The 25,682-nt window shown below is 47.3% G+C and overlaps 3 protein-coding genes across 3 annotated transcripts in view; all 3 read left to right on the top strand.

The window, feature by feature from the left end:
• The first annotated feature begins 117 nt into the window (after positions 1–117).
• On the top strand, positions 118–3,024 carry exoc8 (exocyst complex component 8). The gene is made up of 2 exons (XM_047021413.1): positions 118–1,910; positions 2,374–3,024. The coding sequence occupies exons 1-2, from the start codon at positions 255–257 to the stop codon at positions 2,779–2,781; spliced, it is 2,064 nt and encodes a 687-aa protein (XP_046877369.1). The 5' UTR covers positions 118–254; the 3' UTR covers positions 2,782–3,024.
• Positions 3,025–5,957: 2,933 nt separating this feature from the next.
• Positions 5,958–25,682, top strand: part of LOC124468537 (E3 ubiquitin-protein ligase TRIM9) — a 29,215-nt gene continuing 9,490 nt past the window's right edge. Inside the window, 5 exon segments of the mRNA XM_047021317.1 lie at positions 5,958–6,599; positions 6,601–6,849; positions 14,961–15,056; positions 22,849–22,971; positions 24,928–25,038. Coding sequence (XP_046877273.1) covers positions 6,084–6,599; positions 6,601–6,849; positions 14,961–15,056; positions 22,849–22,971; positions 24,928–25,038 — 1,095 coding nt within the window. The 5' untranslated portion in view covers positions 5,958–6,083.
• On the top strand, positions 19,434–21,775 carry LOC124468535 (natterin-4-like). The gene has a single exon (XM_047021315.1). It carries the CDS (start codon positions 19,447–19,449, stop codon positions 20,617–20,619), a length of 1,173 nt encoding a protein of 390 aa, XP_046877271.1. The 5' UTR covers positions 19,434–19,446; the 3' UTR covers positions 20,620–21,775.

Here is a 25,682-nt window from a genome sequence, read left to right as displayed (position 1 = left end):
TATGATTTATTTGTTACAAATTTCAGTTATCTTATCAAATATATGTTTGTGCAACCAATTCTTGATGTGTCCCCATGTCATTTGTTGGCCATCTATTTTCCCAGATCATGACGTTTCAGGGAGTAAACCCGTGATGTTTCCTGTATTGTTGAAGCTCTCAGTTGAGTTGCAGTGGTGAAGCGTCATCGTTTTGTCTGTTATAGTTTCCTTGAAACATTTTTTTGTGTTAAATAGGCAAAGATAAAGTATAAAATATGACCGACACAGCTGGCAGGCTGCGCAAGCAGCTAGAATCAGCTAATTTCGACCCTCAAAACTACGTAAAACAGCTGTCACAACAATCCGATGGAGACCGAGATTTGCAGGAGCACCGTCAGAAAATACAAACCCTTGCTGACGAAACGGCTCAAAACCTGAAGAAAAATGTCTACAAGAATTACAGACAGTTCATTGAGACTGCTAAAGAGATCTCGTATTTGGAAAGTGAAATGTACCAGCTGAGCCACATACTAACTGAGCAGAAGAGCATCATGGAGAGCATAACGCAGGCCCTGCTTTCTACCGACAAGGACGAGACGTCCAAAGAGATGCTGGCCGCCTTCCCTAAGGAAACGGAGGAGGTGAAACAGAGGACGCTTACCACGCTGCTGGAGAGAGTGGAGGGCTGCAAAAATATAATGGAAACACCCGGGAGATACCTGGTGTACAACGGTGACTTGGTCGAATATGACGTGGACAGCATGTCCTCCATTCAGAAAGTGCATGCCTTCCTGATGAATGACTGCCTCCTCATCGCCACATGGCTAGCGACCCGCCGAGGCACCGAGAAATATAAATACAACGCACTTTATGACCTGGAGAGCTTCGCTATCGTCAACGTGAAGGACCACCCTCCAATGAAGGACATGTTCAAGATCCTCATGTTCCCCGAGAGCCGCATTTTCCAGGCGGAGAACAGCAAAGTGAAGAAGGAGTGGCTGGAAATCCTGGACGAGACCAAGAAGAACAAAGCGACCAAGGACAAGCACAAGAAGGAGGAGGAGGTCCCTCACTCTCCAGTCAGACCGGAGCCCTCCTCGGTTTCCACCAACCCCTTCGACGACGAGGAGCCCGTCGACTCGGACGAGGCCGTGGACCTGAGCTTGGAGTGGATCCAAGATCTCCCGGAAGACCTGGACGTTTGCATCGCTCAACGGGACTTTGAGGGCGCCGTGGACCTCCTGGACAAGCTCAACGAGTACCTGAAAGACCAGCCCGCCAGCCCCATGGTGAAGGAGCTGAGGGGCAAGGTGGACGAGCGCGTTCGCCAGCTCACCGACGTGCTCGTGTTCGAGCTCTCCCCAGATCGCTCCCTCCGAGGCGGGCCCAAGGCCACCCGGAGGGCCGTGTCCCAGCTCATCCGCCTGGGCCAGTCCACCAAAGCTTGCGAGCTCTTCCTGAAGAACCGCGCGGCCGCCGTGCAGACGGCCATCCGCCAGCTCCGCATCGAAGGCGCCACGCTGCTCTACATCCACAAGCTGTGCAACATCTTCTTCACCAGCCTGCTGGAGACGGCCAAGGAGTTCGAGACGGACTTCGCCGGCAACACGGGCTGCTACTCGGCCTTCGTGGTGTGGTCGCGCTCGGCCGTGCGGACGTTCGTGGACGCCTTCAGCAAGCAGGTGTTCGACAGCAAGGAGAGCCTGTCCACGGCGGCCGAGTGCGTGAAGGTGGCCAAGGAGCACTGCCGGCAGCTGAGCGACATCGGGCTGGACCTGACGTTCACGCTGCAGTCGCTGCTGGTGAAGGACGTGAAGGCGGCGCTTGAGAGCTACAAGGAGGTCATCATGGAGGCCACCAAGCACCGCAACTCCGAGGAGATGTGGAGGAAGATGAACCTGATGACGCCCGAGGCCCTGGCCAAGCTCAAGGCAGGTGGACCCAGGGTGTGCTGGTGTGCTGGATGTGCAGGAGTGTTACATAATAGAGAAGTTTGCGAATGTGTACAGAAAAGGGAGCACTTGTGTGATAGATGTAGAGGAGGGTGTGTGCGTGTGTGTGCAAGGAGAGGATGAGATGGAGGGTAGAGGACCTATATCCTATACAAAACATTAAACCATCCACCCCCCCCTTTCCTCTCTCTCCTTTCCTCTCTCAACTCTTCTCCCTCTCTCTATTTTCCGTCTCTCCCTATCTCTATTCTTCTCCCTCTCCTCTATCTCTCTCCCTCTATCTCTATTTTTCTCCCTCCCTCCCTCCCTCCCTCTCTATCTTTCTCATTCCCCTCCCTCTCTCTTTTTCTCTTTCCCCTCCCTCCCTCTCTATCTCCCTATGCTCTCTCTTCTCTGTCTCCCCCTCCCTATCTCAATTCTTCTCTATTCCCCCCCCCCACAGGAGGAGATGCGCGCCTGCGGCATCGCCGGCTTCGACCAGTACACTGGCGACAACTGCTGGGTGAACCTGAGCTACACGGTGGTGGCCTTCACCAAGCAGCTGATGGGCTTCCTGGAGGAAGGCCTCAAGCTCTACTTCCCCGAGCTGCACATGGTGCTGCTGGAGAGCCTGAGGGAGATCATCCTGGTGGCCGTGCAGCACGTGGACTACAGCCTGCGCTGCGAGCAGGAGCCCGAGAAGAAGGCCTTCATCCTGCAGAACGCCTCCTTCCTCCACGAGACGGTGCTGGTGGTGGTGGAGAGGCGCTTCGAGGAGGGCGTGGGCAAGCCGGCCAAGCAGCTGCAGGACCTGAGGAAGAGCATGAGGCCGGTGAGGGTGAACCCGGAGAGCACCATGTCCATGGTGTAAGAGCCCCCCCCCCCCCCCTGGGTCCGTGAGGTGTGCGTCCCACCTCTCTTGTTCATGACTTTGCTCACGGACTGCAGACGATGATCCGAACCAGCTGATTTAGTCATTTCCTCGTTTTTTTGTGTTTCTGTGCTGGATGATACGTGTAAAGGGATGGGCGGGTGGATAACGGTTGATGTTTGAAGCTGTATGTCATCGAAAGGCACCGCTCGAATGCTTGTGTAATAAAAGTGCTGCACTCGCTTACTGTGGTCTCAGGGTCGATCAAATCAAATCAAATGTATTTGTATAGCCCTTTTTACACGCAAGCATGTCACAGAGGGCTTCACATGCGCCCATAGAACTGCCCCTCAACCAACCTAAACCCTCAAGGAAGACAAGGAAAAACTCCCAGAAAAACTCCCACCGGGAGAAAAAATGGAAGAAACCTTGGGAGGAGCAATTCAGAGAGGGATCCCCTCCTCCAGAGACGGTTGGTAAGAGAGAGGAGCAGAACACAAGCTAAACATAGTCATACAGTGTCAATGGGTTTTGAAACACCAAAATCCATTGTTCGGCTTTATAGACGTTGGATGGGACCGGGAAACTCGCTGTTGGCCGTCATGGAGACTGGATTCCGGGTGACGACCTGGTTCAGCGTTGGCAGACCGACGACCAAGCAGGTCCTGACAGCTCAAACCCCCCACACCACAGGGAATGTGTGGGGGGGGGACAGAGAGGAGAGCAGGGATTAGAGAATGCCAGGAGCAGCTAACAGTTACAGTCAAAATAGAATGAGATCCCCACCGGTCAAGTGTGGACTAGTGCAGCAATTTAACAGAGCAAAAAGGGTATTTGATGCAGCCCCACACACCAAAACAACGACAGCCCCCCTCAGTTGGAACATGAAATCTGTTCCAGGGGAAAGAACTCTAAAGTAGGTTATACTTATACGAATAAGGATGAAAACAGCCAGTCCCCCGTTGTCTCCAACTAGTAATAAAAACTATAACAGTAACAATATACAGCAACGGAACTATAATAATAATAATACTAACAATATACAGTAACAGGTTTACTTTATTTGTAACATCTAGCTGGGTCGATCATTGCGGTGTTCCCGGGCTGAGGGAGCCTTGTTCAATACAAGCTGCGAACGTGTGACGATGGTACTAAGTCTTGAATTATGTTCGACCAGGGAGATCGACTCAGAGAGACAAGGGGAGAAATCCGCACAGAAGGACCTTGCAACTTGCATGACAAGATTCAGGATTAATTTAAATCAGATTTTCTATACCAAAATACACGTGCAACCAAAAGATCAAAAGGCAGGGGGATTTTCGAAATCTAGTGTACGATATTGAAATCCACAATCTTCTTAAGGAAATAGTTTTCCCTGTGTTATAAGTGAACATTGTTTGAAAATTGTGCTTGTTTTCGGCGTGAAGAGACGTGGTTTTTCTCTGTACGGATTGATTTCATATCAAAACAAACAAACTTCCCTCTATGACCTTACATTGGCGCACGCGGTTCTGCAATAAATAAAATCGGCCATTAAAGCTCAGCTGCACTCTGGGAGGGCGTGTCCGTCAACAACAAAAGGGAAAAGATTCATTTTCTTCCTTTTAAGGTTTTTAGAAATGTATAATTGGTTGACAGATTGTCACTGTTTGTTACAGGCCCAGGGAAACTAGGTTCTGTTTGGTGGGTGCCTGGATTGAACCTACAGCAGGGTTTCAAGTTCAAGTCTTTTATTTTTCAGGTACACAGAACAACACAAGGTTAGACTGTGCACTGAAATTCTTGAGACAAGACAACGCAAGCACCTGGCATAACATATAAGTACACGGAACATAATTTACATCTATGCTGAGTTTAAATAAGTGAAACTTCCTAAATATACAGATAGCAATAAATAATTGACTATACTAACCCTAATACTAAAAGTTCTTAAATTACAGATAACAATACATTTAGCAGACGCTCTTATCCAGAGCGACTTACAGTAAGTACAGGGACATTCCCCCGAGGCAAGTAGGGTAAAGTGCCTTGCCCAAGGACACAACGTCATTTGACACGGCCGGGAATCGAACTGGCGACCTTCAGATTACTAGCCCGATACCCTAACCGCTCAGCCACCTGACTCCCAAATAGTACACTATACTACCCCTTAATGCACATAAAACCTGTTTCAACCCGACACAGAGTCCATGCACTATCATTTATGGATGACCGTCATTCCATATAGTCTCTTGTTCCTTTTCCACTTAGATCTGCAGGGATGGAGCCTCGAGGCCTTAGATCCCTCCCAGTTCCCACTGATCCTTCCCTGAGCTCCCTTCTCTTCAGTACATCATCAGACTTCTGCCATCCAATTAAAGATGAGAATCCTTCATTCCGGTGTTAAATGTAAATCAGGTGTACAAGTGTTCTGAAAATGGGATTATTGGGATTGTTTAGGATTACATAATCTGAAAATTATTTCTTTCTTTGGGAGCACAGTTTTTTCATGTACGTTTTCAAATCCTTATGACAGGAATTAAGTGGAAGCTGTCACCATGAGTTAATATGATCCTGTTGTAGACATTAGACAGACTACTGTATGTACTGTTCTCTAAATACATCATACACACACACACATATGTACACACCCAGATATTTACTGTTGAGTTAAATGCATGACCATCACATTCCAGTGAAAGCTTGCAGGGTTATGCTTTCCTGAATCTTACTAACATCGGATTTAGAAACGTGGAAGAAGGTGAGTGATCAGTGGATGGACATTGCCAAGACATCTGAAACTAAAGACCCACACGCCAGTAAAAACAAAAATATACACTATTTAATAAGTTCATTCAATTTGATCAAATTGAATAGATCAATACATGTTAGTCAATTGATGACCTAATTATTGGGCACATCAATCGCCTGGAATTCGTCGGATGGGCTTGTAGAATGCTAAGGTATAGTCCAGACTGTTGGATGTGGTATAGCCCCCACAGGCCTGTCAGGCAACAAAGGGCTTCTGTAAATTGATTTATTTTAGGTGAGGATGGGGGTTGTGTGTGTATGTTAGTTCATAGTTGCAGTCCCTCAATGGGATTTGTAGTCTTCTGATAATGTATAGACGATAGTGTGAAACCTCCTTGGAAGGCGCCTTGGACGAATGCGCGTTCGCGGACTACAATCCCAACAACTCCTTTCTCGTGCGCATGCGTACAATTACGTTTGGGAGCTGTCCATAGCAGATAGTGCTGGTCTGTTTTCATTGACCGCTGCTCCTGCGTTCTGTGAGAGCGTCTTTTCACAGACGAACTAACACTATGGACGAAGAATTAAAATGCCCTGTTTGCGGTTCTCTCTTCAAGGATCCTATTCTGCTACCATGCTCGCACAATGTGTGTTTAGCGTGCGCCCGAAATATAATCGTGCAGACCCCGGAGGGTGAGACACCTCCGCATTGCCGAGCCTCCGGGAACTCGGACTATGATTACTTGGACATGGACAAAATGAGCATGTACAGCGAAACAGACAGCGGTTATGGATCATACACTCCATGCCTAAAATCTCCGAACGGTGTAAGGGTGTTTCCACCAACATTGGTGCACCGTCATTGCTCCATTACTTGTCCGCTCTGTCACCGGAGTGTCTCGCTGGACGAGCGGGGGTTGCGGGGCTTTCCTCGGAACCGGCTGCTTGAAGCGATCGTGTCTCGATATCAGCAGAGCCGCGGTGCCGCCGTCAAATGCCAGCTGTGTGATCGCAACCCAGTCGACGCCACTGTAATGTGCGAGCAGTGCGACGTCTCCTACTGCACGCCGTGCCAGCAGAGATGCCACCCCCTCCCGCGGACCGCTGGCAAAGCACCGGCTGGTGCCGCCGACACATGCGCCGGCAGCCGGGGGGCAACCACAGAAACTCCCCGGTGCAACTGTGCGCAAACCGGCGAGCTGTGCGGATCACGACTCGGAGAACTTCAGCATGTACTGCGTCAGCTGCAAGATTCCCGTGTGTTTGAAGTGTCTGGACGACGGCAAGCACGGAAAACACGATATCAAACCCCTGAGCGTCATGTGGAAACAACATAAGGTAAGATAGAAGTCTTATGGTCACAAACATCATTACCGTCCAATCTAGATCACAAGAGCCGGATGACACTTCGGTGAGGTGCTCTTGTGATCTAGATTCAGTTAGCCTATAGGCTACTGAATTGGTGTTAGTCACTCAGTGGAGTATGTCACCAATTGGGATACACTAACAGGGTCAGCTGGGCAGCTTTTCATGCATGTTTTCATTGGAAATTATTAAATGGCCTCCAGTACTGTCTTAGACACAGCACTGTTAGATAGCTGGGTCACCCTGTCTCCATGCAGAAAGTCCCAATGTCCAGCACTAGAGTTTGAGTAGTCTCAGAGCTCTTGGTTGCCCCAAAAGTGGGTGGTGAGTGGGGTTGTGTGTAAATACTTCTGCAATGACCCCCCCCCCCCTTTCAAACAGTGCCCTGCTGTTTACAAGCCCTCCAGCCCCAGTCTCTGTCTGCCTCCAGCTCTTGCTTTGGGGGCTGAGAACGTGTGTGGAAGAGGAAGAGGATATGACTCAGAGCTGTGTACGAATCCTCTCCTTCCTCCTCCTCCTCCTCTTCTTCCTACGCGCTCACACACACACACACACCACCACCACCGGCAAGTTATTACGTGATAACAGACTACTGTGGGAAGACTAACAGGGCTATTACACTGCCTGCCATCCCCTCACAGTTAATAGCAGCCTCGCAGGCAAACATGCCTTTTAGATAGAGCTGTCCCACAACGCCCAAATTCAGCCAACGGAAATTAAGTGTCTGTTTGGCCCAGGGAGTGAAGTGGGTCAGTAATCCCTCACCAGTGCGATTGTTAGTGGGCGCCCTAGCGTCTAGCCGTCTATCACTCATAATCTATCCCTTGCCTCACTCTGCACCCCCCCCCCCCCCCCCCCCAGCCCATACATCTCTCTCTCCCTCATTCAACTCTATCACTCCACTTCACCCCCACCCTCCCTCCCACCTCTCGATAATCAGGTTGTCGTTCCGGACTCACCTTCACCACGCTGCCCACCGCAAATGGGGCGTGAAAATTGCATTTGCCGCCAACAAGCATTTTCATAAGTAACGAGCGTCGTCGACGCGAGACGGCGAGCACTTAGTTAATACGCAGCTCCCGGTTCTGCAGAGGAGAGAGATCGATCCACCGTGTCATCCACTTATCCCTGCCGGGCTTGATGAACACTAACAGAGCACAAAAAGAGAGGAGGTTGGCTTGTGGAGCTCAATGTAGAGAGACAGAGAGAGAGAGAGAGAGAGACAGAGAGAGAGAGAGACAGAGAGAGAGAGAGAGAGAGAGAGAGAGAGAGAGAGAGAGAGAGAGAGAGAGAGAGAGAAAGAGAGAGACAGAGAGAGAGAAAGAGAGAGAGAGAGACAGAGAGAGAGAAAGAGAGAGAAACAGAGAGAGAGAGAGAGACAGAGAGAGCGAAAGAGAGAGCGAAACAGAGACAGAGAGAGAGAGAGAGAGAGGAGAGAGAGAGAGAGAGAGAGAGAGAGAGAGAGAGAGAGAGAGAGAGAGAGAGAGAGAAGGTCGGTGGTCTTTCATCTTGAAAGAGGGAAAGGTGTTTTATTCTGTATTGCAGCTGTCTGTTTTGCAAGTGCCGTTGAAGTGATGCTGTTTCTCTATAGCTGGTCTACTTTCCTGTCTGGAGATGGGGTTTGGAGCTTGGTCTGGGTCTGGCTTTGAGATCCAACCTGCCAGGCATCCTCAACCTCATCCACAACCTCATCTTCAAATACATTTTCATCCACTTCCCAGCGTCTACATCTGCTTCAGCCCCCTCACCATCCTCATCCTCATACCAATCCCTATACCTAGACCTATCCCCATATTCATTCCCTTCCTCGTCCTTATCTAACTTGATATCATCCCTACTGGTCATATTTGTACTCTTTTCGGGCAGCTATAATGACATGGGGGGGGGGGGGGGGGGGCAGCATCTAGCGTAGTATCTTGACGCAGTAGGCAAGGGTCAGGGCGATCTTATGCATGAAATAGGCATAGGCTAACTTTTGCGTTGGAACAGCGACGCTAAGACGCTAAGTGACAACATGTGACCCCTCAGGACAGAGACCAGGCCACCCTACTCCCCTATCCCCGTCCCTGTGCTTAACCTCAAACTCAAGAGCAATGTCAATATCACAATCTGAATCAGAAAAGGTTTGATCGCCATGAAAGTTTGCACAGACAAGGAATTGACTTTGGCAGGAAGGTGCATACATGCAACACATAGGAGTGTTGTAGGATATAGGATATCAACCTCAACCTCATGTTGACAGGCATTAGTGTCAACTGTCTGTCAATAAAGGACATATTTGTCATCAGCGTTCACTCGTCCAGATGGAAGAAGCAGGCTGTTGGGTTAGGGGGTTAAGAATGGGAGGAGATAGGGAGAAAGAGGGAGGGAGGGAGGGGACGGGATGGAGTGGGAAAGAGAGATTATTACTCTGAGATGTGGGTTTTAGATACTGTACAGATGCGTGGCGTAGGCACGAGATGTAGGGCACTGACAGTGGAGACGCCTGCTACTGTCGTTGTGAGATGAAAGAGCTTCCACAGCATCGGCGGCTGACACACACACACCCACACACACACACACACACACGCACACACACACACACACACACACAGACACACACGCACCCTATCTCCCTCAACAAATTAAACCGATGATACTGCGTGAGTGCGTGCATGTGTGTGTGGTGTGTTTATGATTTACTTAGACAGTAACGATGAGCCCTCTCTAGTGGTGTTTAACACCGACTTGCCAATCTCAATTAAAACTTCTTGAACACATCAACTGAGACATAGCAAACATAGCTGCTTTCACAGACGTTAGCGCTTAGCGCTATGAAGAAACGCCATGGTCATGTTATCTTATTTAACAACACGTACACAGGGGACATCCCTGGGCTGCCAGTGATATTCACCCCTCCGTCCCAAATCACTGTGCGTAAAAGAGGCCTAATGACAATATGCATTCACAGCTCATGAATATGCATTTGCAGTTCATGAATATGTATTTACTACCGGATGGACTCAGCTGAGGGGCAGGGTGGAGGGGGATAACAGTCGTGTAGCTTCCTGTGACCAGTGAAGCGGAAACACACTGCGTGGCTATTTAAAGACCACACACACACACATACACACATATGCACACACACACACTATACACTGATTTCAGACTCAGCAGAGTCTTAGCAAGGCAGGCCAGTAGAAGGACAGAGCAGTGGCCGATTAAATATTCAAGAAATGAGATGCAGTGGTACTCCCCCCCCCCCCCCCATCCATCCATCCTTCGTCCCCAGCATCAGCATCTACAGGGGGCTTGACCCCCCCCCCCCCCCCCCCCCCCCCCCCAAGGTGGTTCTGTTCAGGTTCACTCCCACCTGAATGGGTGTCTGCCGGCTGGACCCCTTGGGCGTCTGCCCATCTGGTGGGCTGGTTACCCAGGGACCCGAGGGCACGGGAGAGTCTGGGCTCTCCAGGAGGCAGATGGATCGATGTGTGTATCCCACTGTGGTCTCCTTGTGGTCAGAAGAGGGAGGGAGGGAGGGAGGGAGGGAGGGAGGGAGGGAGGGAGGGAGGGAGGGAGGGAGGGAGGGGAGGGAGGGGAGGGAGGGGGAGGGAGGGAGGGAGGGAGGGAGGGAGGGAGGGAGGGAGGGAGGGAGGGAAGGAAGGAAGGGGGTTGGCTGAGTCGGCTCTGTCCTCTCTCTCTATCCTGCTCTCTCTCCTTCTCCTGTTTGTCTGCAAAAGTGGAGCGGATCCATAGATTTTAGGATGCATTCCTGTTGTGCTATCAAATGACGCTGTCATGCACACACACACACACACACAAATGTTCTATTGTAGTTTATTGTTTAGTACAATAGTATTGTATTACAATAGTAAGCAGAGCAGTCTAACCAGGCAGAGCAGAGCAGACAGTCTAACCCACTGTTAGTCGTGGGTGCCTCCATACAGCAGGTTGGCCTGGCTGCTACAGTTATCATTCTGAGGCACACAGAGAGAAGGCCGCCATTCTTAACCCTCCTGTACTGAAGTATGTTTCTGACATAGCCTCAGAAATGTAGGTTAATGCACTGGATCTGCCGTGTCACTGAATAAAGGCTGCTCTACTGAATACAGGCTGTTCTACTGAATACAGGCTGTTCTACTGAACACAGACTGTTCTACTGAACACAGACTGTTCTACTGAATACAGACTGTTCTACTGAACACAGACTGTTCTACTGAACACAGACTGTTCTACTGAATACAGACTGTTCTACTGAACACAGACTGTTCTACTGAACACAGACTGTTCTACTGAATACAGGCTGTTCTACTGAATACAGGCTGTTCTACTGAATACAGACTGCTCTACCGAATTCGGACTGTTCTTCTGAATACTGGCTGTTCAACTGTTCCACTTAATACAGACGGTTCAACTGAATCTAGCTAGCTCTTCATACCAGATTAAGGCTGGGGTATCTGGGGTCTGGTCAATTTGGTGAAAGGTACTAAAGGAGAAAAGCAGGGGTGATTTTATGTGTGTGTGTGTGTGTGTACAACATGGGCATGTGTGTGTGGATGAGTGCATGCATCATTATCGTAAGTGTGCGTGTCCGAGTGTGTATGCTTTAGTACGAGCTTTCTCGAGTGTGTGTGTGCGTGTGTGTATGTGTGCGTGCGTGTAACTCACTGTGACCAAAGGCGTTGAGAGCCAGAGGTTTTGTGCTCTATATTTAGAGGCAGGAGAGAGTGCTAGTGCCAACCTTCTATGAAGGGTGGACTGTACTGCTATGAACATACCCCCCTGTGTTACCATGGATACATGGCAGCAAGTACTCCTATTATTGCTTAAGATAAAACCTAATTTCCCCTCATAAAACGACTGCATAAAAACCCTGGTTCAAAAGAAATATTTTCAATAATAAAATGAAGTTGCCCTGTAGTTCTGCTAGGTCATTGTTTGTTAACCACACAGTGGAAAACGGTTGATAAAATATAGATATGATAGATTCATTATTCCTTACACATCTAATCTGGATTAGTTTAATTGGATGGGAAGGGTCCATATTTTGCATTTTCATGCATATTAATGTAGCAAACCCCATCAATAATGTATTTGTAGTGGAAGATCATTTTTTGGTATGTAGGACGTTCTCTGCATCCTCTTTACAGTAATATGGCCCCAGAGAAAATGCTTTAATAATGAACACAGCTCTCTGTCGTAACCTATTCTTTAGTGGCTGGTGAGTTGCCTGGCAGAATTAGTGTTGTGCTGGACAACATACTGAATGTGCGTTCAAGTGTTCAATTTCATACACACTTGTGTTTGTGCGCAGTGTGGTCATTTGTAGTATAGTGGTACGTGTAATGTGGTATTTTGCAGTGTAGTGGTGTATATTGGGTACTATTTGGCAGTGTTGGGATGCGTTTAGTATTATAGTGGTGTATGTGGTGTAGTACCACAAAGTGTAGTGTGTAGTGTAGTACTGTTTAGTAGAGTGGTGTGCGTAGAGTACTATGGTTTAGTAAAGTGGTGTGGGTAGTGAGTGTCAATGCAGCGTCCGTGGGCCACAAAACCAGAGGATTCGGATCCTAAGCTGCCAAGTGAAGAGAAAGAAAGAGAGAGAGATTGGTTGTGCCCGGCGCCACCAGATGTGGAACACTAATAACACAGCTGCTGAGTGAGTGCGTAGGGGGGATGAAGAGAAGGAGGGAGGAGGAGGGTAGCAAGGGGGGGCAAAGAGAGGCAGCAGACCGGGGGAGAACACATCTGAGGAGTGGTGGAGAGGCCGCGGGGGTGAGGACGTGCTGGAAGGCACAGAAAGGTGGGGGATGAGGGGAGGTGAGGGGGAGGAGGGTAGGGGGGGGGAGGAGAAGGGCTTGGCGGGGCGATGAGGGGATGAGGGGAGGGAGGAGGGGGAAGGGTTTTTGGGCGCGGTGACCCACTCCTCCTGGCAAGCATGTCCCTGAGGTGTGATTGTAACCAAGGTCAACTCCTCTTTCTCTCCCTCCCTCTCCCGCTATCTCTCCCTCTCTCTCTCTCCCTCTCTTCCCTCTACCGCTATCCCTCCCTCCCCCTCCCCTCTCTCTCTCTCTCTTTCTCTCTCCCTCTCTCCCTCTCCCCGTACATATCCATCTAGTCAGCACAGCTGTGTCCTGTCCTCCTCCACTAGGCTACCGCACACACATACATTAGTTCATCTGTGTGATCCAATAACAACCCAGGACAGAATCTGCGTGCGACAGGAAGAGCATGACTCACTTCCTTTTGGCTGGAAGTGAACCGTTAAATGCAAAAAAAAAATTGAAAGAAGAGCTATTTTCCCTGACCTACTGAACATCCCTGCCTAAACCCTCAACGTCTGTCAGGCCTCTTTTGGTTTGGCTGACCGACTGGCCTACTGACGGGCCAACTATTGACATACTCTCCCTATGTCTGACACATAGAGTAAGGGCATTTTACTCTGCCTCAATATAACATCACCCACCAGTGATGTCAGGGTTGGACACCAGCTCAGGTTGAGAACAAACAAACAAACAAAAAGTCTGTATTTTAAAAGTGTTTTATTCTGGCTATTGGCATGTTTATTCATGTCTTAAATTCTGGGTTGACTGATTGTGACAGAATCAACCCATGACCCGATTCTCTTCACTGTCAGATACTGTGGTCAATACCGAATGGTTTGCTTAGTAGATCTGTCGACCACAGGACATCCTGTTAGATCTCCAAACATGTCCATGACTAGACCATTAACCTTCCCAGATACTAGCACCTTGGAGAACCCTTCATGCATGATGAGCACTCCCATCATTAGTAGATGTGTGTGTGTGTGTGTGAGAGAGAGATAGTTGTGGTGCGACAGTCGGTCTCCCAATGGGAGTTCTGACCTCTGAAAGGTCATCAATCTCCACACACTATGCTCTGGTGCTATCCCAGTGCTGGTCTTCTTGACTCAGCCAGCCTGCTCTCCACAGGAATTGCTTGTTGTTCCCTTGGTAGCGCCAGCCTGGCCTCTCCTAGCCCTTGGCCCGGACCAACTCTAACCCTGGTCTTCCCTAACCTGGACAGACAGCTTGCCAGGCCAGATGGCTCTCTAATGGGTTGTGTAGGACCAAGGAGGTATGTCTGGTTCCCAGCCCCCCCCCTCACCGTGTGTGGCCAGGGCAGGGTGTGTGTGTGTGTGTGTGTGTGTGAGGAGTGTGGGGTGGGGCTGAGGAGTTTTGTGGTGTGTTTGTGATTGGCCAGGGTGGGGGTGAAGGCCCCAGAGGAAATGAAGCAGGTGGAACAGGAAGCGGTGGCGCCCTGCCAGACTGATCTCCGCAGGGAGACTGTCCGCTGTGATTACCCATCATTCATGGGAGGAAAGCACACACACATGCACACACATGCACACACATGCACACACATGCACACACACACACACACACACTAGCAGACATACAGTCACCCTCAAACCAGCCCGGTATCACCCCTTTCTGTGCTCAGACTTAAAAAAAAAAGAAGCTTTTTTTTAAGCTACACAGAATAAAATGTAAACCCATGCTTTATAAAAGGGAGCATTTCTTTAGACTTTAGTGCTGGGTTAGAGTTAGGATTACTGTTAGGGGCAGCTAATCCAATCCCTTACCCTAACCCATGGGTAAATCATTCTCCAAAACTGCATGTATGGTTTCTTTTTCTTCGTGTAACTCCAAAAACGTTGGACAATTGTGCCCCATAACACGATCCAATAGATACTTGTTTTTGTGTCTATGAACACAAAACTGCATGATACCGAGCTGGTCTCACACACTCACATGTGCAGACACGCCTCTCCCCCAACACACACCCCCCCAGTCCCACCCTCACTCTCTCAGACACACACACATCATAAACCACAGTCCATTGTTTGGATGGAGGGCCTTCACCTCTAGGGTGCATGGCTCTGGTGATCTTAATAAATGATCTCCACCTTCGACCTTGACCCTGTGACCTCTGAATGTCCCCGCAGCCGTGTGGGTGGGCTGCAGCTCTGATGGAGGGGGATGAGGACCCCTCACAATGTGTCGACGTCGACCCCCTATCCATCTGTGCGTTCATGCTGACCTGCTAATGACCTGTCTGTCCGTGTGTCCTCCTGGTTCCAGTGCCAGCTGTCCCAGGCTCTGAACGGAGTGTCTGACAAGGCCAAGGATGCCAAGGAGTTCCTGGTGCAGCTCAAGAACATGCTCCAGCAAATCCAGGTAGGGACGTTGTCTCGTCGGTCAATGGAGCCTCACCATTTCACACCAACTTTTCACCTGACCTGACAAACTCTTTATCTCAGTCTTTGCCTACCCCTACTTGCATAAAAAAGCAATTAATACATACACTATTTTTATATTATTAGGGTGTAATCTAGCTCTGTTTCCAACAACCTATCCAGCTATACACTGAACAGTGTATAGTATAATGTTAGTAATCTCTGCGCTAAACACTTCAGTGTTACTTGACTGAACACTGTAGTATGACACACTTCAGAGTTTACTGTGGTGTTTCTTTTTAAACTGGCACGTCTTCTAAACTTCTTTTTATCACCTGGCCAAGGGGCTTAGAGCAGTGTGTGTGACTGCGTGCTAGATATTTGTGTGTGTTTTCATGTGGACGTGTGTATAACTGGCAGCAGTGTGGGACTGCGGCTGTACTTCTGTAATCAGCAGCTGGACAACGCAGCCCTCAGGGGACCTCCTCTCCTCTCTCCTCCTCTACGTCTCTTCTCTTCTCCTCTCCTCTCCCCTCCAGCAGACAAACCCTAAGGCAGGGGTGTCAAACAAATTTTCACCGAGGGCCACATTGTGGCATTATGGTTGACCTCAAAGGGCCAGTTGTAACTACGATGTAACAACGTTTTTAGTTGTAGCTTTTGTGAACATATTCTGCTGCGATTGCAGTCCGCCTTTTAAAGGGGCGATTGATTGACAACCGATTTTACCTTGTCATGATTGAAAATTACAGTTTGGTGTGTAAAATAGACATACAGTGAACCTCAAAGTGCATTGAAACCTCTTTCCTATCAAAATTTTACTATTTTGAAACTGCAACTTGCAAACGCTAGCATTTGAAACAGTGCAAGTTTTGACGTCAAAACTTGCAGCATCAACTTTGTCACGCCCCAACATTTACCTACAGAGCAGCCCTCTGGTCAGACACTGCGTGCGCACTGCTCTGTGTACTTCCGCCCGAACAACAAAAGAGAAAGTTTGAACGTTTTTAAAGTATATTAAAAATGGACCATCGTAAATCCAGTGTTCAAGGCTGTACTAGGAATGCTGAAACTTTTTATAATCTTCCCAAGGAACCAGACACTCGACAGGCATGGCTGATGTTTATCTATGGGAAGATCCCTATAAAGTACGACACTAAATTATTACTTGGCTCGGACCATTTCACCGAAGACAGTTTTGAATGAAAACCGTGGACAGTTTAAAGAAGGATTTGCTAATCTGCTGTTGCTGAAAAGAGGTGCTGTTCCGACCGTATGCTCATCACAAACACAAGCTGAAAGTGTGATTTTGTTGCTAGCAGTAGCCTATTAGCAATGCTAACGTCTCATGTTTCTAGCATAGGAAGAATGCTTAATACTTATCAAAACACATCAACATAGCATACCTTACTTAGCAAATGAGTAGCTAGACTAGCTGTATTCGGCATTACATTTACATTTAGTCATTTAGCAGACGCTCTTATCCAGAGCGACTTACAGGGACATTTTCCCAGAGGCAAGTAGGGTGAAGTGCCTTGCCCAAGGACACAACGTCAAAGCGACGTCAAATCGAACCAACAACCTTCTGATTAATAGCCCGACTCCCTAACCGCTCAGCCATCTGACCCTACCCATTACAAGGGAAGCTTCAGAAAAAATAGCCAGAAAACGAATAGCAGTCTAGCCTATTGCTAACGCCTGTCTAGATGATCTATTTGAAAGAACTGGAGAAAGGCAGGTGCAAGATACAGGATACGTTAGCATTGCTAATAACTGTTGCGGTTGTGATGAACATAAGGTCGCAACGCACCTCTTTTCAGCAACAGCTTCATAGCAAATCCTGCTTTACATTGTCCCAGGTTTTCAAAACCGTCCTTGGTGAAATGGTTTGAGCAAATGTGTAATTGAAGGTCGAACTGCACAGGGATCTTCTACGCTAGAGCTTCGGTATACATCAGCCATGCCCGTCGAGTCAATGTTAGCAAGACTCTAGCTCATCTGCTTTTTATTAACCCTGATTTGCAAGGAATGCAAGAACAGCTAGATAGCGAAAACAGCTAGACTGTAGGCATGTAAACTAGTTTAACTTGCTAACGCAAGAGCATAGGTAGATGATTTAGCCTAGTTTATTGGCAATGGGGTAGCCTGACATTGTCATACTCATAATTATACTCAGAATATGAGTCTGAGAACTCTCCGTTGGGCTGTGAGTATGGGGCGTGTTTCAACCGAACTCGTAAAACAAATGCCTCTTCGCTCAATTGGATAGACCTACAATCAATCAGAGCAACGTAATATGTTGTTTGTTAAAAACAAATTCAACCCAAGCGCTCTTTGGTGACGTGGTTGATTACGTTACTGTTGATCATCTGTCAATCATCGTATTAAACCCGCCATGAAAATTTGATTGGTCCGAACAGCTCCTGTTTGGACATAGTTTTTCCCCAACCGAGGTTCCCCAGACTAGCCTGGCTGCCAGCCCAATTTAGCCCCGCCCACAAAAAAAAAGTCGGGAAGTTCGGTCTGGGGAACCTCGGATCCCACCACAGGAAGAATCAACCAGTGTTTTGAGAAGTCATCATCAAACATATTTTACTTTTGTGTACTTTTATTATGCACATTTAGAAAATGGTTTTATTTATTCCAAATATTTAATTTGTGATTAAAAATAAGTTTACAAATTCAAGAAAACAAGATCAATCGTCAATTAGAAGTAGGAAGGAAGAATCCATCAGTGTTTTGAGAAGTCATCATCAAACTGTATTTCACTTAAAATGTAGTTTGCTAAACTTCACATTTAGGATTAGATGAAGCCGTCTGTTTCAGACAGGGCAGGGCTTGGCGTTGGGGAGGCGTACGCAGCGCTCTGCCACAGCATGAATCTCCCCCACCTGGACACCTTTGTATGTCCCAGACACTGTGGCGGTACGGACTCTCCCGTTTGTAAACTCCCTGGAGAGTTGAGCTTTGTACGGGATGTTGAACTTGTGCTTTTTCCCAGCAATCTTCACCACACAGGAGTGGTTGGGAGGGACGGTGACTTTCACAGTGAGAGAGTAAGACACGGTCTCAGAGAGAGAGTTGCCATTGGTGAGAGTTTGGGCGTTTGAGTACTCTACTCCTGCAGTGAAAGAGAAGAACGGTACCTCAACCTGCATGGAGGCAGAGAGAGTCAAGCTGTCGGAGACGCTTGTCTCCCAGGTACTTTGTCTCTCTGTGCTCCCCATCAGGTTTACCTCCTGATCTACGTCTCTGCAGTTATGGTTCTCCACTCTCATCTGATTGAATACGGTCGGTTGTTGGGAAAGCATGACCAGATCATTAACGTTGTACTTAATGTCATAGATTCTCTGCTTGGATTGGCCTGTTTCCAGTGACAGGATATCAAAGCCCACTTTAGAGTATACTTGTTCCCTACCATTCAGGGGCAGGAACAAATTACCATTAGCGATCGCACCAATACCGTTTTTGCACTTCCCAACAAATATTTCTGATGCATATGAACTGACCATGTTGTTGGTGTCATCTTTGAAAGCCTTCCACTCCAACAGCTCCATGTTATGCTCGTTGATCAGTAAATCGAAGGTTGAGGATTTGTCCTCCTTCCCACCACAGGGGTTGAAGCAGATTGGGCCTAAGGTGGGGTTGTAGTAGCCAGTGGCCCAGAAACAACCAGTACGGGGTGCACAGATGTAGTCCTCTCTTCCCTTTCCAGGTATGTACACCTTCACAGCCCACTGAGGCAGAGAACCAGACCATTTCACCCATTTCAGGAACACGTTGTCCTTGGAATCGAGGCGAGGAATCCTTACTTCTCGAGTCATTTTCCTAGGAGCCTGCGTTGCATTCACCATAGTCACGACTGTATCGGTGACGGTTTGAGTGACAATCTCGTTGGAAAGCTTTGGGTACCCATCATTGTCCTCAGCAAGGATGCTGTGCAGCAGAAAAGCGTAGATGACCCAGGCTGGCAGGCGCATGTTTTGTTTCTTCATGTCTTTCTGATAGATGTCTGTTTCTCTCCAGAGAGAATGCCCCTTTTATAGCAATTGTGGAATTTCCAAAGAAGTTCTTTGGAAATGATGTAATGAAAAAACAAATTGCATTTGATTAGTGTATCCTGGTTGGTTCCTACAGTTATCAATATCAAATATTATTACAATTCTAAAGTAGTGTCCCAACAGGCACACACACAGACATCACGCTACACACACACCTGCACTCCCTCAACCCAAAGTGTTACACCCATGTTTGTCCTGACACAGGTCACCGCAATCAGCACTTAATATCAAATATTATTGCAATCTTCCAAAAGAACTTCTTTGGAAATTCCACAATTGCTATAAAAGGGGCATTCTCTCTGGAGAGAAACAGACATCTATCAGAAAGACATGAAGAAACAAAACATGCGCCTGCCAGCCTGGGTCATCTACGCTTTTCTGCTGCACAGCATCCTTGCTGAGGACAATGATGGGTACCCAAAGCTTTCCAACGAGATTGTCACTCAAACCGTCACCGATACAGTCGTGACTATGGTGAATGCAACGCAGGCTCCTAGGAAAATGACTCGAGAAGTAAGGATTCCTCGCCTCGATTCCAAGGACAACGTGTTCCTGAAATGGGTGAAATGGTCTGGTTCTCTGCCTCAGTGGGCTGTGAAGGTGTACATACCTGGAAAGGGAAGAGAGGACTACATCTGTGCACCCCGTACTGGTTGTTTCTGGGCCACTGGCTACTACAACCCCACCTTAGGCCCAATCTGCTTCAACCCCTGTGGTGGGAAGGAGGACAAATCCTCAACCTTCGATTTACTGATCAACGAGCATAACATGGAGCTGTTGGAGTGGAAGGCTTTCAAAGATGACACCAACAACATGGTCAGTTCATATGCATCAGAAATATTTGTTGGGAAGTGCAAAAACGGTATTGGTGCGATCGCTAATGGTAATTTGTTCCTGCCCCTGAATGGTAGGGAACAAGTATACTCTAAAGTGGGCTTTGATATCCTGTCACTGGAAACAGGCCAATCCAAGCAGAGAATCTATGACATTAAGTACAACGTTAATGATCTGGTCATGCTTTCCCAACAACCGACCGTATTCAATCAGATGAGAGTGGAGAACCATAACTGCAGAGACGTAGATCAGGAGGTAAACCTGATGGGGAGCACAGAGAGACAAAGTACCTGGGAGACAAGCGTCTCCGACAGCTTGACTCTCTCTGCCTCCATGCAGGTTGAGGTACCGTTCTTCTCTTTCACTGCAGGAGTAGAGTACTCAAACGCCCAAACTCTCACCAATGGCAACTCTCTCTCTGAGACCGTGTCTTACTCTCTCACTGTGAAAGTCACCGTCCCTCCCAACCACTCCTGTGTGGTGAAGATTGCTGGGAAAAAGCACAAGTTCAACATCCCGTACAAAGCTCAACTCTCCAGGGAGTTTACAAACGGGAGAGTCCGTACCGCCACAGTGTCTGGGACATACAAAGGTGTCCAGGTGGGGGAGATTCATGCTGTGGCAGAGCGCTGCGTACGCCTCCCCAACGCCAAGCCCTGCCCTGTCTGAAACAGACGGCTTCATCTAATCCTAAATGTGAAGTTTAGCAAACTACATTTTAAGTGAAATACAGTTTGATGATGACTTCTCAAAACACTGATTGATTCTTCCTTCCTACTTCTAATTGACGATTGATCTTGTTTTCTTGAATTTGTAAACTTATTTTTTATCACAAATTCAATATTTGGAATAAATCAAACCATTTTCTAAATGTGCATAATAAAAGTACACAAAAGTAAAATATGTTTGATGATGACTTCTCAAAACACTGATTGATTCTTCCTGCCTTCTTCTGATTGATGACTACATATCTTTAGATTGCCCTTGAATGGTTTGTGCTCTGCTGTACCCCCTTGCATTCCTGTGTGTGTTTGTATACTCATTAATTGTTTGTATTTCTGCCTTTATGCAATAATAAAAATGCATTTAAAAAAGTATGCTTTTATTTGAAATATTCAATATTTATGACATTTTCAAATTTTACTTTGTCATAAAATGTTTTGCAATATTATCTCTAATTCGCTTTTCCATCTTTGTTGAAACTGCCTTCCATCCAGGGCCAGATGCAGCCTGCTTTGACATGGGGTGCGGTGAATTTTTTTGGGGGGTATCATGATTACGGACAGGGATCGTATTATTTTTCATATTGATACCATTTTCGATCCGAGTGCTCATCAGGCGTTGTAAACATTCGGGGATTAGCAAATTTAAACGTAATGTATTTTGGGTTTGATGTGATGAGAGTTCATGCAAGTGCGCATTAGGCGAATTGGCTGATGCCTATTCGATAAGGTAGGTGTTGCGCTGCTTTATGGGATTTGTAGTTTGTGTGTTATTGGCACTTCATAAAAAAAAGGCATTAAAAAAAAGATATATAAATGATCTTGTGGGCCGGAAATAATTGTACGCTGGGCCGGATGTGGCCCACGGGCCTTGTGTTTGACACCTATGCCCTAAGGGCTGTGTTGCCATGCTGCTGATTAGAGAAGTACATCAGCAGCCCTAAACTTCTGCCAGTCAAACGCACACACATACACACACACACACAGCCTGATGCAAACACATACACTGCTATGAACACATAGTCACACACACTGCTACACACCCGTTGGCCCGGCGATGAAAAGTATTTTTGACGTGGTGCCCTCACTTTCCCTTCTTTCCTCTAGCCCCCCCCCCCTTCCCCTCCCCTCCCCTCCCCTCCCCTCCCCTCCCCTCCCCTCCCCTCCCCTCCCCTCCCCTCCCCTCCCCTCCCCTCCCCTCCCCTCCCCTCCCCTCCCCTCCATCATATCTGATCATTCCCCTCAGGACAAGGCTAGCGTATGTATGAAAGCTCTTACAGCGGGACGAAGGGGGGTGGGATAGTGTCGGAGTAAACCCCCAGCTCTACTCTGTACTCCCTTATCTCCCAGACTCTCTGTCCTCCTCCCTCTCAGCCCAGAGAGCCCACAGCAGCTACTGTCTAAAGCAGGATTAGAGGTCTCTATCTCAGCTCTCATCTCCGGCTCGGAGATTAATCATCCGTGCAGCAGGGCAGGCAACGCGGCTGTGGCAGAAGTGGTTGGGGTGACTGTGCACGTGTGATGAGTCGCTGGAGGATGTGAGGGGGGGGATAGGATTTGTACTGTGTCCTCTGCGGATGTATAGATTATGAGGCAAATCCGGAATTTCTGGATTTTGGATGCACGGTTGTGTCTGTTGATTGCAGTTCTGTTTCTAACTCTGGTGTGTGTGTGTGCGTGTGTAAACTATTCCTGTGGGGACCAGAAGTTTCCTCAAGAATATTGAAGAGAGGAATATGTGTTCCATGGTCCTCACAAGTTCAATTACAATTTCAAGGGTGGTTTAAGGTGAAGGTTATAATTAGGGTTACGATAAAAACTACATTAAGTGTTGGGGTTAGGAGTTAGGGATTTGGGGGTTAGAAACTAGGGTTAGCTTTAGAGTTCAGGTTAGGTTTTTGGGTCAAGATTAAAGCTAGGGAACAGGTAAAGTTAGGGGTCGCGAAAAACAGGACTTTGAATGGAACTCAATATCCAGTCCCCACAATAAGAACCACACAAACATGTGTATGTCAGTCAGTCAGTCAATCTGATTCATAAAGCAAATTAAAAAATAACAGTTGTTAGCCAAAGTGCGGTAAAAATAAATACAAATAAAACACACAATAGGACACAAGACACAATCCCAGACACTGCAGACCCACTCTGTGTGTCCCCGTGTGTGTGTGTCCTCCAGGAGAATGGCGTGGAGTTCGAGGCGTGTCTGGTGGCCCAGTGTGACTCCCTCATCGAGGCCCTGACCAGGCAGAAGGCCAAGCTGCTCACCAAGGTCACCAAGGAGAAAGACTACAAACTCAAGGTACACATGTCCCCCAAGCCCGCCCCGCTGATGGCTTTTGTTTTGCGTGTCAGTTACACGTAAGATGTGTGCGTGGGCCTATAATAGGGCCGGTATGCATGCATGTGCTTGTGTGAGTGTGTGTGTGTGGGAAGCTGCTGTGTTGGTTTGACAGAGACGGCAGAGTCAACCACCTGACTGGCTGAATGATAGTTTGACTTTATGACTGCTTGGCCAACCGGCCAACTGGCTGGCGGGCTTCTCTTTCTAAGCCCTCCTCTGGTCATATGGAGAGATGCCCAGTCTCGTGGTGACGAGTGGGGCTGGTGGTGGTGGTGGGGGGGGGGGGGCATGGTGTCAGGACTCTCTCTCTGGGACAGCTGCTGGCTGGAAGAGGAAGAGGGTGGGCAGGGATGGGACGGGGGAATGGGAGATGGAGGCGTAGGATGTAGGAGAGGGGAGTGTGTGTGTGTGTGTGTGGCGGGGTGGGGGGCATTGCTGGTATAGCAGATGGGGGAGGGAAAGGGGGAGGGAAGGGGGATGAAGTATGGAGGATGAGTTTGTGGAAGGTGGGGGATAGAGATTCCCCTTGCCTCCCTCCCCCTCTCTCCCTCTGCTCTTGTTGCTCTCTCTCTCTCTCTCTCTCTCTCTCTCTCTCTCTCTCTCTCTCTCTCTCTCTCTCTCTCTCTGTGTGAAACTATGAAAGGTCTGTTATTCCAGGACTAAGTAAACAGATCCTGTATTCTTGGAACAGATGTAATGCTGTTGTCCCACAAACCTAGTCTTTCATGATGTTGGTTAGTATTATACACTAAAGACAAGCTATTTTGTCTCAACTGGGCCTTTTTTCTGTGTGTGTGTTGGTGTGTGTGTGTGTGTTGGTGTGTGCGAAGGTAGAGTTCATTATCGTCTCTTCCTACTCTGTACTCTGTCATCCCTACACAAACTCTCTCTGTCACACACACACACCCACACCCACACACACACACACATACAGCCACACACACAGCCAGTCATCATTGGTTTACGTAATCCAGTCTGAATTTACATTTCCATCCTTGAATGTCCGGATTATCCTATGGGAACATATGCCTTCTGCAATTATAATCCGCTTTCCTCTCTGTTTTTCCATTGCTCTGTGCTTTGGAAAGATGATCTCTTTTATTAATAATGATAATCATTCTAATAATTAATATGGGAAATGTGTATGGAATAATTCACCGTTTCTATGTATGTCCTAGTGGTATTACAGATCCAAAAGACCTACCATCCATAATTCTCTTAGTTCAAGAGTAATTTTTATTCATTTTACCCCTTCAGAAATATGAATGGTGTATGGTGTTGTCAGGTGAAACATTCATGACTGTATCTAAAAAGCAGCTAATTACAGGAACGTGTCTGCAATCAAATCTCATTTGATAGATTGTACTGGAGTGCCACGTCTTAATTAGATGAGGGAGTAATTAACACGCACAGATCATGAACCTTTTATGGCTTTTTGGATAGTTATATTTGTACAGTATTACCGAATCTAACCAAAGTTTTCATTGAGGAAAAAGCATAATGAGAGCACGTTTGTGTGACTGTGACGAACTTACAACTGACGTGTGTGCTCTTACAAATCATGCCTCATCCAAGCTGACAGCACACTGAATATCAATTAGTCCCGAATGAATGACTTTGACACCCATCCAAATCCCCCTGCCCCAAATGTTTGCCAGTGAGTGTGTGTTTACAGGAATATTTGCATACCTGTATTTTTGGGCCTATTTGTCTTTTTTGTGTGTATACAAAAAGGATGTGAACATGCTATTGATGTTCCTCGTCTCTTCTGCCTGACTTTGTGTGTGTGTGTTTCTGTGCTTGTGTGTATATTTCTGTGTATTTATGTTTCTGTGTATGTGTGTGTGTGTGTATGTTTCTGTGTGTCTGTGTGTGTGTGTATGTTTCTGTGTGTCTGTGTGTGCGTGTGTCCAGGTGGTGCGTGACCAGATCACACACTGCACCATGAAGCTACGTCAGACCACAGGCATGATGGAGTTTTGTCTGGAGGTCATCAAGGAGAACGACCCCAGCGGCTTCCTGCAGGTACGCCACACCACACGGCTTGTTACAGAGGTGGTTCACGTACCACGACGTAAGGATGCAAATACATCATAGATGTTCACATTTTTATGATGTTACTGATGACAACATGCCATTGAAGTCATTTTAAATAAGTTACATTTTTTAAGGTGAAATTGGAATTAGAAACGAAAGACAAAGTGTATCTTGTGATTCGCTTTCATGAGAGTGGCGTGTGGTTGTTTGTGGTCTCTATTCCAGCCAAACTGAAATGAGGCACAGCCCAGGGTGGTTCATCCTTTGGGCACATTAATAATAATAATAATAATAAAACGTTATTAATAAAGCACATTTCATACAATAATTGCAGCTCAAGGTGCTTTACATAAAATCAATAAAAACAATAATGCAAGTGATAAAAGTAATAATTAAAATAGCAAACAATAATATAACTAATACAAGTAATAAAACGCTTCTGAGATAAAATTAGTTAAATGCTTTGGTAAAAAGGTGGGTTTTAAGCTGTCTTTTAAAAATGTCCAGCGTGTTTGCTTCCCTAATATTTATGGGTAATTTGATCCATAATTTTGGGGCGTAATTGACAAAGGCCGCATCACCAATCTTCTTATGACTGCTTCTTATGACTACCTCTAATATATTAAGATGGA

This window comes from Hypomesus transpacificus, chromosome 6, assembly GCF_021917145.1.
Source record: "Hypomesus transpacificus isolate Combined female chromosome 6, fHypTra1, whole genome shotgun sequence".
NCBI classification, from domain to species: Eukaryota; Metazoa; Chordata; class Actinopteri; order Osmeriformes; family Osmeridae; genus Hypomesus; species Hypomesus transpacificus.
Note: the sequence above shows the minus strand (reverse complement) of the source record. Positions and strands in the feature narration are given on the sequence as shown.

What these genes read in the sequence shown, in the direction of transcription:
- exoc8 (XM_047021413.1), top strand. Translation starts at nt 255, where the DNA reads ATGACCGACACAGCTGGCAGGCTGCGCAAGCAGCTAGAATCAGCTAAT. An exon ending in AGGCCCTGGCCAAGCTCAAG is followed by an intron (nt 1,911 to 2,373) that starts GCAGGTGGACCC and finishes CCCCCCCCACAG; the next exon opens with GAGGAGATGCGCGCCTGCGG.
- LOC124468535 (XM_047021315.1), top strand. Translation starts at nt 19,447, where the DNA reads ATGAAGAAACAAAACATGCGCCTGCCAGCCTGGGTCATCTACGCTTTT.